At 53.7% G+C, this 14,213-nt stretch overlaps 2 protein-coding genes across 3 annotated transcripts in view; one reads left to right on the forward strand and one right to left on the reverse strand.

The window, feature by feature from the left end:
- The window catches only part of SLCO2B1 (solute carrier organic anion transporter family member 2B1), a 30,298-nt gene extending 20,714 nt beyond the window's left edge, over positions 1–9,584 (reverse strand). Inside the window, exons 1-2 of the mRNA XM_071417896.1 lie at positions 9,480–9,584; positions 2,451–2,528 (exon numbers count right to left, since the gene is read on the reverse strand). Of these exons, the coding sequence (XP_071273997.1) occupies positions 2,451–2,519 (69 nt within the window). The 5' untranslated portion in view covers positions 2,520–2,528; positions 9,480–9,584. The remainder of the gene's footprint in view (positions 1–2,450; positions 2,529–9,479) is intronic.
- LOC139585286 (uncharacterized) overlaps positions 1–14,213 on the forward strand; it is a 445,268-nt gene that overhangs the window by 282,180 nt on the left and 148,875 nt on the right. The window lies entirely within an intron of this gene.

The raw sequence follows: 14,213 nt of genomic DNA on the forward strand, positions 1-14,213 counted from the left end.
GGCAGCCAGTAAATCACAGACCTGGGAATTCAACACCAGTAATTCCTCTCCTGGTGGAGTGGAAAAAGCCCTTTTCCAAGGGCTGCCTGTGTTTGCAGGGTGGATGGAGCAGCTTGGCAGCCAACTCTGCCCCTGAGGGCTCCCAGCTGACAGCAGCACGTCCCCACCACGCTCCCTCCTCGTGCCTGGGAGGTTCTGGGGCTTTTTTCAGAGAGGGTTTGTGCCTCAGCACGTGGCAGAGGCACACTGGGCTGAGCTCATGGCAAATGGCTCTGGGAGGAAACAGCTGGGACCAGTTTGGCTGGGCCTGTGGCTGGGAGGGGGCTTAAAGCCCATCCAGTGGCAGCCATGCCATGGCAGGGACACCTCCCACTGTGCCAGGTGGCTGCCAGTCCCATCCAGCCTGGCCTCGGGCACTGCCAGGCATCCAGGGGCCTCCCCAGCCTCCCAGGGAACAGTTCCTTCCCAATTATCCCATCTAAATCACAATGCTCCTTGAAGCCAAGCAGGGCAGGTTTTAGTTTTGTCCCTCAGTTGCATTTGGACACGTGGTCCATGGTTTTTGTGACACGCTCTCTGGAGATATAAATACCCATAAAAACTGCAGTGCTGTGATTTTTGGTCCTCCAGCCACTTCAAACACATCCAACCACATTGTGCAATGGTTCTGAGTCTCTGCAAGAGCCATTCCAACCGGAAAGAAACTGGTTTCATTTAGAAACCGGACAGGGTGGCCAACTTCTTGAAAAACAAAACCCCAGGAGAAAAGGGGAAAACAGCCTGTGGTGAGGATAATTGTGTTCTTGGGGACAAGAGCTTCCTCCACATCTGCCCGTGGCAGGGCTTGCAACAAGAGGGTCTTTAAGGTCCCCCCCAACCCAATCCAGTCTGGGATTTTAGGCTCTACCTTCACAGATACAGCAAAATACAGCTTGATTCTGCTGGCTTTGCCCCTCAGTGGTTCAGTCTTTGAACCCTTGGAAATATCTCCTCATGGGAAAATCAGCAGGGCCATATTTCTAGAGATAACCTTGCTGGGGAGTAAAGAAGAACCAAGCAAAGCCCACCAGATAAAAAGCAGCTGAATGGGCTGAAAGAGGACTGGGCAAGAGCCTCAGGCCTTGGCTCTGTGTCTCCAGCCTCTGTGCAGGCCCTGCTGGCCTCTGCCTCAGTGACTCACTTTGCTCCTGCCACACCAAGGAGGGTGAGTAAATGCACCAGCATTTGTAGAAAAACCCTCAAAACCCCAAATATTGCCCACAAAAGGGATAGAGAAGTCTTGAGCCTTTAAGACCAACCGTCATGTTGTGCTCTCTGGCCTGGCGAGACTCCCTAATGAGCCAGGTAATTGGCTTCCAACTACCCTGAGTGTTGTAATGCACTGGTGATAGGGCTGCCACTACTGATAAGAGGGAATTATCGAGCCAGAAGGGAATGCAGCAGATGTTGCAAGACACAGGGAAACATTCCAGGTGGCTCTGCAGAGCTCCTCAAACCCCCACATGGTGAGCCTGGGCTTGCACCAAATCCAGGAGGACCCAAGACTTAGAAGAAAGGCTTCACACTGACAAAGCCAGGGCTAGATGGGCTCTTGGGAAGGAGTTGTTCCCTGCACAGGGTGCCCAGAGCAGCTGTGGCTGCCCCTGGAAGAGTCCAAGGCCAGGCTGGAGAGGGCTTGGAGCAGCCTGGGATGGTGGAAGGTGTCCCTGGGATGGTGGAAAGTATCCCATGGCAGGGCTGGCACTGGATGGGCTTTAAGGTCCCTCCATCCCATCCCATCCCATCCCATGCCATGCCATCCCATCCCATCCCATCCCATCCCATCCCATCCCATCCCATCCCATCCCATGCCATGCCATGCCATGCCATGCCATGCCATGCCATCCCATCCCATCCCATGCCATCCCATGCCATCCCATCCCATCCCATCCCATGCCATGCCATCCCATCCCATCCCATGCCATCCCATGCCATCCCATGCCATGCCATGCCATGCCATGCCATGCCATGCCATGCCATGCCATCCCATCCCATGCCATCCCATCCCATCCCATGCCATCCCATGCCATCCCATGCCATGCCATGCCATGCCATGCCATGCCATGCCATGCCATGCCATGCCATGCCATGCCATGCCATGCCATGCCATCCCATCCCATGCCATCCCATCCCATCCCATCCCATCCCATCCCATCCCATCCCATCCCATCCCATCCCATCCCGTGATTCTCTGGAGGAGCTGGGAGTTAAACCTGCACAGAAACATCACTGCCCCACCACTGGCTCTGGAATGGAGACAACTCCACACCAGAGGCACCTGTGCCCTGGGAAGCATAGGGGGCATTTCCCAACCCCACCTGGTGCCCATAAATCCTGCCAGTGCTTTCTGCAGGAGGCTGAGCTGCTGCTCCCCAGCCCAGGGGGTGCTGGGGGAGGCAGGGGGTGTTTACCTTGATGCTGAGAAAGGGGCTCCTGCAGAGCCTGCTCCGGGCCACGTCCGGCTGGCTGCTCCCCGTCATTCTGTCAGCCTGTCAGGGATAAATCATTCAGCACAATGCTCCTGGCTGGGCCTCAATTCCCCCCTGCTCAGCAGGCAAAGCCCTGCCAAACACCCCCACAGTGGGCACACAGGTCTCCCCAGCAGTCACTGATTGTTCCTGGCTTTCCTTTGCTCGGGGCACTTTGATTCTGCAAAGCGACGAAGCAGCCTGAAAAATGTGAAACCCCAGAGGCCCGGGAGGTGAAACGCCGCTCAGCAGAGCCAAGGACTACATTGTGCAACATTTCTGGGGTCGGTGTGACTCCTTATCAATGGCCTGGGTGATGGGGCACCCTCAGCCAGTTGCCAGCAGCAAACACTGGCAGCTTCCCAGCAGGGCAGCTGGCAAAGCTGATGGCTGTGCTGCCATCCAGAGGCATCTTCTCAGCTGCCTGGAGAAGTGGGAATCGAAGGGCAGCAGGGAGCTGCAGAAATGGGTTTCCACAGGGATCCCACAGGCTGCAGAAATGGGCTCTGAGAGGGATCTCAGTGGGCTGCAGAACCCCAGAAGTTCAAGGGGATGCAAAGTCCCGGTCCTGCTCTGCCCAGGACTCTCTGCATCCCTCGGGAGGGATCTGTCCAGATCTCAGGGGCAGCAGCTCCTTGCTCAGCAAGCCCTTCCCATCCCTCCCTGTGCTGGGCACTGCTGGATGAAAGCCCTGCATCCCTGTGCATCCCATTGTCACCGCGGTGTTCCTGCATCTCCCCTGGAAGAACTCCTCCACTCTCGCTTTCGGGCCCCCAGCCACCACCTAAACGTGACTCTGCAATGGAATTCCAGCCCGTGGGAAGCCAGCAGCCCCTGCCTGCAGGTCTCCTTCCCTCCTGTCAGTGCCTCCCTCCTCCCCAGGGACCCGCGATGTCTTTGTTGGGTTTCAGCAGCCAGGCTTCCTGCTCAGGAAGCTGCATTGTTCAGAGGCACGCCGGAGCCATTAGGCTTTAACTTGTTGTTCAGCACATTCTAATAGATGTTTTCATCTCCGCAGCAAATGGGGTGAAAGGCTTCCCATTATTGTTGTGTATAATTCTCTTTCCCCCGTGATGAGAGGCAAAGGAGCGAGGACCCGCAGCCTCAAACTAATTAACAAAATGCAGGGGTTGATGTAACTTCTCGCAGGAGGAGCCTGCCTGCACGGTGGTGGTGTTCATAAACCCTGAGAGGTGAATTCCAGAGGGGACCTGCACGAGTTCTGAGTGCCACAGCAGCCTCTGCAGAACGCAATCGCTGCCCTCGGCCCATTCTGAGAGAGGTTGCTGTAACAAATCCAGGCTGGGATCAATACGGCGGATTTGATCCTCAGTGGAAGCAGGCAGGAAAAGCTCCCCGGCCCCTGGAGGTTTGGATCAGCAGTGCTGGGGCTCCAGCCCTGATCAATTATTGACAGCCCTGGGCTTGTTGCTGCAGCCCCTGGGGTGCTCAGGGGGCAGGAAAAGGGTGGAACACCACAGGCAGGAAACCCAAAGGAGCTTGGATTTCCAGGGATGGGAGTGTTCATGGAGCTGGAAGCAGGCTCCATGTCCTGGTTAACTGTGCTCATGTCTTTGTCCCTCATTAGAGCTGCAAACCACAAATCCAGAATGACCTCTGTCATCCTTTCCAGCTCTCCTTTAAATATGTGGAGGAGAGAGGGAGGGCAGCTGACCCCCAGGCAGTGCTCAGCAGAGATCTCAAACACCAGGGCTTGCCAGCAGGTCAAACCCCTGCCCTCAGATCCTGCCCATCCACAACTCTCCCTTAGGAACGAAACTAAACAGAAAAGTACTTTGATCCTGCTGAGAGAACATAAAATAAACAGGGAGATAAGACTTAACTGATTAAAAAAAAAAAAAAAAGTAAACAGAAAAAAACAGGATGGATGGATGGATGGTTGGTTGTTCAGAGTGTTGCAGATCCATCAGCTGCTGTTGTTCCTTCAGATACAGGTGCAGGAACTGTCCTCAAATCCCAGTTTTCCTCCACTTCTGTCCTGGGTGCATCCCTCAGAGAGGCCAGGCATGGCAATCCCTGGGTGCAGCAGGCATGGGGAGCTGAGCTCAGCCTCACACCAAGTGATGCCAGTAAAATTCTGCCAGGAATGCCAGCCTCACCTGCCTGGCACCTCCTCCCTGCTCCCAGGGGACAGTGACTGCAGGGAGCTGCAGGCTGGGGAGTAACCCCCATCTGTGCAGAGCATCCCTTAGGTTGGGAGAGACCTTAAAACTCACCCAGTGCCACCCTGCCATGGCAGGGACACCTTCCACTGTCCCAGGCTGCTCCAAGCCCTGTCCAACCTGGCCTAAGACATTTCCAGGGATCCAGGGGCAGCCACAGAGAGGAACTCCCTGCCCACATCCCACCTAACCCTGCCCTCAGGCAGTGGGAAGCCTTTCCCGTGTCCTGTCACTGCCTATATCCGAGACAATCTCCCAGAGCATTTGCAGCACTGATTAAGATGCTCCACTTGTCCCCAGGCTGCCTCTGCTTTGACACCAGGGCAGCAGAAATGCCCCAAACCCCTCTGGGAGCTGCACCAGGCTCCAGGCTGTGCCAGCAGGGTCTGGGCTGGGTGCTCAGCACCCTGTCCCATGCCCGAGGCCGTTTCTCCACCCAAAGCCCTCATCACCAGCTGCTCCCCTCGGCCGAGCAAGGAGAGGCACACGCTGGGCTCAGCAGAGCGTGAGTAAATAACAGCCAATGTAACACAGCAAATTAAACCCCAGCAGGGCACTGGAAATGCCAGCAAATATTCCAGAATCTGTCTTCCTTCTGCTGAATAATTCTGCCTCCCTGGCAGGGAGGCTGGAAGGGTGTCAGGATGTGTATTTATGAGGGGGGTAATTTGTGTATTTATGTGCCTGGGGTGAAGGGGAAGCTGGCTTGGAAAATGTGGGTGCAGAGATGCTCTGTAACACAGCAGAAGGGAAAGGCAGTAGATACACAGCATGGAAAAAGGGAACAAAAAGGGATGCAGGGATGTGCCCAAGAGCTGTTTCTGCGTTGCACCATGTGGCAAAAAGAAAGTGAAATGAGATGGGCCCAGCTCAGTGACTCTGTGTAATGAGAAATGGGCCACAGATGACAGAAATCTTACAAGAAATTTGAATAGGAAAACATTGCTGGAGGTTAAAAATTAGAGGAAAGAGGAAAACTGGTGTTGAAATACATGACCTGCAAGCACAGGCAATGAGGGAGAGGCTCCAGCCCTGCCCTGGTACTCCCCTGCTTCGGGAGTGATGGAACCCTGCTCCCCTAGTGTGTGCTGAGGGGTCCCTGCCTCTCCCTGGCACCCCCTGCCAGGGCTGGAGCCCTTCCTGGAGGGATCCTCTCCTGCTCCAACCCTGCAGCATGTGGGGAAGGAGCTGGAGCTCACCTGGCAGCACCGCACCAGAGACGGGGGCTCTCGTGTCACTGCCTGAGGATGGGGCAGCCACAGCTGCTCTGGGCACCCTGGGCCAGGGCCTGCCCACCCTCACAGGGAGCAGTTCCTTCCCAATGTCAAATCTAAACCTATTCTGTCAATTTGAAGCCATTCCCTGTGTGCTGTCCCTCCATCCCTTGTCCCCAGACCCTCTCCAGCTCTCCTGGAGCCCCTTCAGGCCCTGCCAGGGCTCTGAGCTCTCCCTGGAGCCTTCTCCTCTCCAGGTGAGCACCTCCAGCTCTCCCATCCATCCATCCATCCATCCATCCATCCATCCATCCATCCATCCATCCATCCATCCACTCCCCTGTGTTCTGGATGGAGGCAGGTGCTGGACACCCACCTTGCTGGCCTGGCAGGGACAGATGTGGCTGTGCTGCAGGAAAGCCTTGTCCTGTGTCCACTCTCTATCTTAGCACCACCTCCTCTGTGTCTGGCAGGCAAACTCTTCCTGCCTCGAGCAGCTCCAGCCCCTGGGTGGGAGTTAAAGTGCTGAAGGAAGGAAGAAGAGCCAAATTACAGCAGGAATCTGCCCTTCCACAGGCTGCAGGCAGTGCTTGGCTCTATGGACAAACACCTGCCAAGAGAAGCCTGAAGGGAAGAGATCCCAAACCACAGCTTCCCCGGTTTGGGGTTTCATACATCATAAATACCTTCCTGATGCTTTTACCCCTCTGTACTTCACTGCTGCTTGGACAGGAGTGAAAACTGAGAAAAACACAGATTTCTTGTTGAGCTCCCCTGAAAGCTGTGAGAGTTTGCAGTGTAAGGAGCAGCTGGAGGAAACGGGCAGAGCCAGAGTGGCTCCAGGGACACAGATACCTCTGGTGAGAAAAATGAACTTTTTGAAGGGGAAGCTGTTGCAAAACAAGGAGAAAGAGCCCCTGCAATGACCCCATGCCTCAAACACACATCCTGAGTGGAAACCCCAGCAGCTCCCTGGAGCTGAGACCTCCTGGAGCAAACCAGAGCTTGTTTGCTATTTATTATCTGTAACTTCTGGCAAAAGAAGGCCCAACAAGCCCAGATCCTCCATCTGCACTCATGCTCTGCCCAGGACCACAGACCTGCTCCTCACGCTGAGTATTCCATAAGGAGCACCTGCACCCCAGTCCTGAACATTTATTTCCAAGGGACATTCCAGGGCAGCTCTTTACCCCCTCCACACTAACCCAGGCATTACCAACCAGAGCATCCCCAAATTTTGGAGGTGGACAGTAAAACTTGCTTCACCAGGAGCTGGGAATGACGCTGGCCACCTGCAAGCAACAGGGATGGATGGATGGATGGATGGATGGATGGATGGATGGATGGATGAGCAGGGAAATGCTGCTGCCAGGAAAGGGAACTGAGCAGAGCTCAGGAGAAGTGAGAAAATTCCTTAGTCAGCAAGAGAGGGGCTGGCTGTGAACAGCAGAGGAAACACTGCGGGTGGGACAGACCTGGTGACATTTCTGGGAGCTGATGGACAAGGAGCAAGTGCTAGAGTGAAGCCCCAGCCTGTGGCAGCTGGTGGGGGCTGGAGCTGGCACAGGAAAAGGAGGAAACGCTGGTATTTTGGGCAGCAGGGAGAACTACTCCATGTCCTTCTTCCATTATTTAACATTGGTGGACTGCACTGTCACCTGTATGCCCGGAGGGACCGAGAGAGTCCAGTGAAAATGGAATTATCTTCTGGAGGTGCCCAGACCTGCAGCTGGAGGCACAGCTGGCCCCAGCCGAGCTGCCTGACAGCAACAAGCCCTTTCCTGCATCCCTGGGCGTGATCCTGTCCTGGGCTTTCTCCAGCCACGCACTCACTCTCGGTTTTCCCTGGATGGCGCCTCAAAGCTTTGTGGTGTTCCAATCGTGTCTCAAGGCAGGAATTCCCCTCACCGCCCGCTCTGCCTCCCACACTGCCTCCACTTCCCTGGAAAATCACCTTTCCAAAGCCTGCCATGCCAATGGCAGGTGCTGAGGCGGGAAATGAGGCTCCCAGGCCATCCCTCAAAGCCACATCATGGCTCAGGACGGCCAATATTTCATCTGCTTCCAGCCAGGGTGCATGAGGCAGGTCCAGGGCAGGGCATGGGGCAGAGCAGCACCCCCAGGAGAGCACTGGGAGCACACTGGGAGCCAGGAACAATGGAGGAACCGGGGCTGGGATCTGGCTGTGACCAGACCAAGCAGCCAGACCCAGATAGCCCCGGGCTGCTGCAGGGAGGGGAGGAGGCCAAGCAGCCCTGCAGGGTTTGGGTGAGGCATTTCAGAGCCTGGAAATGGCACCTGTGCCCAGCAGGATGGCAGGAAAACACGGGCAGACTGGGAAAGCAGGAGTGACACAGGGAGGAGGCAGAGTGTGCTGTAAAACAAGCAAACAACAGTAACAGGCAGGAAGCTGGCAAGCATAAGGGCTCTCAAAGCCACCTTGGGCCAGGGGCTCCTCAGGAGCCCCTCAGGAGCTTTCTGAGGGAATTGGCCAAAGCAGAAAGAGTTCTGGATGTGTCTGTGCTTCCAAGGTGGGGCGAGAACCTCGCTTGGGCTGCACAGCTCAACAACCACACAAGGGTTTGGGTTGCAGGGATGTTAAATCCTACCCAGTGCCACCCCTGCCACGGCAGGGACGCCTCCCACTGTCCCAGGGTGCTCCAAGCCGCAGTGTCCAGCCTGGCCTGGAACACTGCCAGGGGTCCAGGGGCAGCCAGTGTTTTTGGGACATGCAGTGCCATTCCCTCCTGACACAGGAGCTGCCCCTCCAGGGGTGTCCTTGCCCTTGGGTGCCCCTCTCCAGAGGCTGAACCAGAGCAGCAGCCCCCACACAGGAGGGGACAGAGCCCACGCACCCCTGCAGAGCCGTCCCCTTGTCCCCATGCCCAGCAGGGACACCGGGCAGAGCAGCAGGTGTGGCCAGCCTCACCCCAGCCCTGAAATCCGTGCTCCGGGGAGCACAGGCTGTTCCCACGGCTGGCTCCCGGACCATGAGCCCATCCCAAAGGCTTGAGGGGACACAGCAGCTCCCCGCTTGCAGGAGCCAGCAGGAACCCAGCAGCTGCTGCTCCCAGAGCCCTGCAGCCACGGAAAACTCGGCAGGAGCCGCTCAGCACTGAGCCCAGACCTTTCCATTACTCTGGGGCTGCAGGATCAGCTCTCCTCCCTGCCGGAGAGGCTCGGCTCGGCCAGGCTCCCTGTGGCAGCCAGGCACAGGTCAGATCCACGCTGCCTCTTCCCAAGATCCGGGCTGCCAAGAGCCAGTGCCCTTACAGGAGAAGTGAAACCACGGGAGAAAGCCAGCGGGGCAGCAGTGGGAACATGGGAAAATTCCCTGCAGCGGGAGAAATAAGTGGGAAGAGAAAAGACCCTCAGACAAATAAGCACAAGCAGAGAGGGAGCGACAGAGCACACGTGCAGAGGCTGGCACGGAGCAGGCACGGTGACGCTCCTCTTTCTGCCCCTGGAGCTGCTCCCAGCCCCAGCGGAGCCTTGCAGGAGCACGGAGTTCACCTTTGGAGAGCCCGAGGGGCGGCGGAGCCATCGTCCCTCGGCGGGCAGCTCTGCACACTCACCCTTGCTCCCGGGGCTCTCCCGATGCTCGCTCAGCCCAGGCAGCCAGGCTCTGCCCCTGCCACCGCAGCCGGGGCCATGCGCTGCTGTTCTGCCCGCCCGGAGGTGGGGATGGCTCTGCGGAGGTGGGGCTTCCTAAGCAAAAGGAGCAAATCCGACTTTTGCAATTTTTTTCCACAGGGTTTCTTTTATTTCTGTGCTTTCCTTTTCCCGCAGTCCCAGAGTGCCAGAGTGTGCGGTTTGCTGAGCCAGGGCTTTGCCAGCTGCTTCCACTGCCCCAGTCCCAACTGGGCTTGGCTTTCCCTCCAGCTCCAGTCCCCTCTCCCCTCCCTGCAAGGGTCCCGTTCCTCCAGGGCACTTTCCTTGGGTTCATTTTCTCCTTCAATCTGCTTCATCTGCAGGGTGTTTTTTTCTGTAAACTTTGAAGCCGTGGTGTAATCCTGGGGAAACTTTGTTTATCTAATCCTGGACTATTTATTGTCAAGGTCTCCCCAGTACTCTCTTGCTCTGAGCGCTGAGGCATTTCCAGACGAGAGCAAACAGGCAGCCCCATCCATCCCTGCCCTCTGGCAGTGGGAGCCATCCCCTGTGTGCTGCCCCTCCATGCCTTGTCCCCAGTCCCTCTGCAGCTCTCCTGGAGCCCCTTCAGGCCCTGCCAGGGCTCTGAGCTCTCCCTGGAGCCTTCTCCTCTCCAGGTGAGCACCCCCAGTTCTGCCAGCAGACCAGGTGCACAAACACAGGCAAGCTTTGCCCGGGCAAATTCACTCTTGGATTCCATAAAGTTGCAGCCCCAAGAAGCTCCTGGCTGTCCCAGCTCCGAGGGGCACATTTCCCCTCTACCCAAAGAGCCCCGAGACGGGATCCTCCAGGCAGGGAAAGGGGGATACCCAGGATCGGAGAGGCGGGAATGTCCCGCTGCCACATTCCATGGAAGAAGAGCACCATCTAATGACTCAGCTCTCGCTCCGAGCTGCTCGGAGCTCCATCCCACGGCCAGGGGGTGCCCAGAGCGCCTCGTCCCGCTGCTCCGTGTCCCAGCTCCGGGACACCGCCGTGGGATGCGCCCCAGGGATGCCAACCATCCCGGGCAGGCTGGACAGGGCTTGGAGCCACCTGGGAGGGTGGAAGTGTGAAACCCCTCAGCCCAGCCCGATCCCAAAAAGCCCAGGGAGTGCTCAGAGCAGGGCAGTGCTGGTCCGGGTGCCTCTGGAGCCGTGTCCTGCCTGCTGCTGCCGCTTTCTGGCCAAGGGATTTCCTGCTGCTCCTTCGGCTTTTGGCCCCCGAGTGCCTCCCCAAAGGGTAATTCCCGTTACAGAAAGCAGGGGCTGGGTCAGGTGAGGGGGCTGAGTGCTCTGGAATTTGTGTAGGGAGGAAAATTCCTCGGAACCCTGGGGAGCAGCTCACAGGAAATGATAGCAGCATTTACTGGTGCAAAGAGATTGCCAAATCTCACATCTGAGGTCTGGGATGTGCACAGATGAAGAAATCCAGGCTTCCAGACTGGAAAATAGGGATCCCACAACTTCCCAGGTTCTGCTGCTTATTCCAGTCTGCTCTTGGCTCAAGGCTTCAGCTGGGATTGGAAAGGAGCAGCTCCGTGTCCTGCGTGGGAAATGGGACCTGTGGCCACTTGTGGGGCTGGGGCTGATCCTTTTCCGCACGTGGGGCTGGAAAAACCAGCTGGATTAGGGCTGGGATTTCACATCTGGGCTCCGCTGATGCCTCACAGAGTGCCAGCCAAAAGGTGGGATGCAAATGTTTGGAATTGTGCAGAAAATGTTTGCAGAGCTGGGGTTGAAACTGGGGGGCTGGTGGTAATCAGCTGCCTTGCCTCTATGAATTTTGGGGCTGCCTTCTGAATCCCTGCTTGGATCCTGCCTTTTGATGTCTGTGTTTGTAATGCCCATAGAGGACAACAGGAAAGGGCCATCAGAACTGAAGTGAACAACTCGTCCTCTCTGCTTAATGAAAAATCCCAAACCACCACCAAAGGAAATAGGACCAGGATGTGTCAGATTCTGGGAAATGGGAATTGGGAAATCACAGGATTTCCACAGCAAGAAGAGACATTTCCATTATTTTCTTAACAGGAAAAAAAAAAAAAAGAAAAGAAAAGAAAATATTTCTTTTTTTTTTTCTTTCTTTTTTTTTTTTTTTTTCTTTTTAATGACGATTTAATTTTTTGGAACAGCCTGGGCTGGTGGAAGGTGTCCCTGGCCCTGTTCCTTTCCAGTTCGGAACCGCAGATGGCAGCACGACCCTGGGAATCGCTGCCTCGCTGCTCCTACGGGAGAGCAGCGCCATCCCGACGCCTTGCCTTAAAAACCCCCGAGAAATCCAGCGGGAAAGGGAATTTAAACTATTGGTGGACAAATAGGGCAAAACAAAAGGCCAAGTGCCGCGTCCTGCATGTGGATGCACATTTAAGCACTTTTTAATATTAAATTTTAAGCACTTTTTAATATTAAATGTGCTATTAGTTCAAGGAGCTTCTATCCAAAGGAGAAGAGGTTGTAAAGTTCTGAAGAAAAGATTTGCAAAAAAAAAATTACCCCTTTTACAGAGCATTACTTCCAGCTCTGAGCTGGTGCCATGAAACGCTGCCTACAAAGAGTTAGTGGAGATAAAATAGTAATAATATAAATATAAATATAAATATAAATATAAACAATAGAATAATTATTATAATGAAGATGTTGAATTGTCTCGTTTTGCTGAGAAGCTAATTGTCATTATTTTGCTGAGAAGCTGCACTGGGATCTGTGACACTAACACTGTGCCAGATTAATTGAGTGTATTTAAAGAAGAATGAAGAAGTTCCAAGCTCATATTTATCTGCTTACACAGATAAAATATTTGTCAACTCAGCGACACACAGGTGCTGTCAGGAACTTATCCTTTATCTATTATCCATCAGTTTAAAAACCCCCACACTTGTTAGTTCACATCTATGTGGCTCTTTTTTTCCCCCATATTGTTACAGAAAATCCAGTTATCTTTTTACAAAACTCTTCAAATACCCTCAGCAATAAAAGTGCTTTGAGGGTTATTAATTTGATTGAAAAATTACATGCTAGACTGGAAAGCAGCTTTTTGTTGGAACAATAAGTGGGAAAGTCTTTGTTCTTGAGGTATTAAAATGCAAATGCTAAAAGCAAGAGGGTAGTGGTGTCATAAAAAGAAAATCATTATCTCAAAGGTGATTATTGCTTTACAGTTGTGAGTAATTTCCAAGTACTTCACATGCTTTTTTCCTTAGTAATGGATAATGACCTGTGTATGACTCCAATCACAAAAACAGCTTTGAAAAATCCTTTATTTAAGCCATCCAAAAATTATTTCTGCTCTATCTTGAAACCAAAGAGTTCTGCTTCAAACGAGGGAGCGCATTTTACAGCCAGCTGTAAAACTGTGGGGACACAGCCTGAAACCTGGTGGAGCCAAGGCATGACACAAGGCAGCAGCACATTCATCCTGCTTTTCTCCTGCTCTGAGGATCAGGTCTGTGATCCCAGAAATGCTCCTTGCTCACTGGATTACCCCGTGCAGCTCTTCATGGGGAAAATGTTTGTCCCTGGAGGTCCCTGGAGGTGGCCATGGGGCACAGCTGGGGCTCAGGGCTCTTTTCCAGCCTCAGGCATGCTGAGATTCCAGGACTCCACTCCCATGCCTGGGGTTTTGCTTGCAGGGTCACAAATTTGGGTGTCTCTCCATCAAAACCCTGCTGTGCCAGGGACCAGGGCATCCCTGGCAGTTTGGGTTTGTCCTCCCGGGGAGATGCAATTTGGGATGTTCCAACTTCCAGGGAGAAAATCTTGGGGAGAAATGTGATCTTCTGGAGCCAGACTGGTGATTCACAGCCACCTGCTGCAGGGGGCCCCGGTGGGAGCTGGAGATCCCGCCTAAGATCCTGCCCTAAAAACCCAACTCTTGGGTTCTGTTCTCGCATCAGAAACCAAAGTGCAGCAGGACTGGGTAGCAGGATTCAGGACTCTCCTGTTCACTGTATATAAACCATAATTTATGGTTTTTTTATATATATATGTGAGAAACATATTGTGCAAGACTCGAGAGAAGTCTTGCCCTTTTGCTGACATCCTGCTGCAGGTTTTCATCCCTTAAAAAATTTATTTTGTGCTACTCAGGCAATATGAAAAACATGGAGAAGTTGTGTAACATTGGTCATTACTCCCCACGGTTTTTAAAATTACTTCACACAGGTTTTTAAATGATGACTTAATCATTTCAGGGATGTTTCTTAAAAGTTTCCTAATCTTCCTCAAGGCAGGGAGGAAGATCTCATCTCAATCCTTGTATTCTGTGAGTAACATTTGTGTTGCAAAGGCACTGCACAAAAATCAGGGTGTCAGAAGCCACACTGGAAACATTCTTTTTATTCACTGAGCAGTTTTTTCCTGTGTTTATTTGCTGGTCTGTGTAGCAAATTTCTTTTTCCTTCTGACCTTTCCCTGTTCCTCTCAATAAACCCCCAGATAACTTTTGCTGCTCTGTCCAGCTGTATGTGCTCTGTAGGGAAACAATCCAGATTAAGAAAAGTTTAATTCTGGCTCACTGGCAGCAAACTAAGTCGAAAACAGTTCAAAACTCCTACTGAACGTTGGGAAATTACTTTTCCATAGACTCTGCCCCTATTTAAGTAATTTGAATAATTCAGGAACAGATAAAGCAGGGTAACCAGCAGTAACAATGAGGTAAATAAAGTGTTTCCAGGACTA

The sequence above is a fragment of the Agelaius tricolor genome, unplaced genomic scaffold (genome assembly GCF_023055355.1).
Source record: "Agelaius tricolor isolate 1412-34295 unplaced genomic scaffold, bAgeTri1.0.p SCAF_71, whole genome shotgun sequence".
NCBI classification, from domain to species: Eukaryota; Metazoa; Chordata; class Aves; order Passeriformes; family Icteridae; genus Agelaius; species Agelaius tricolor.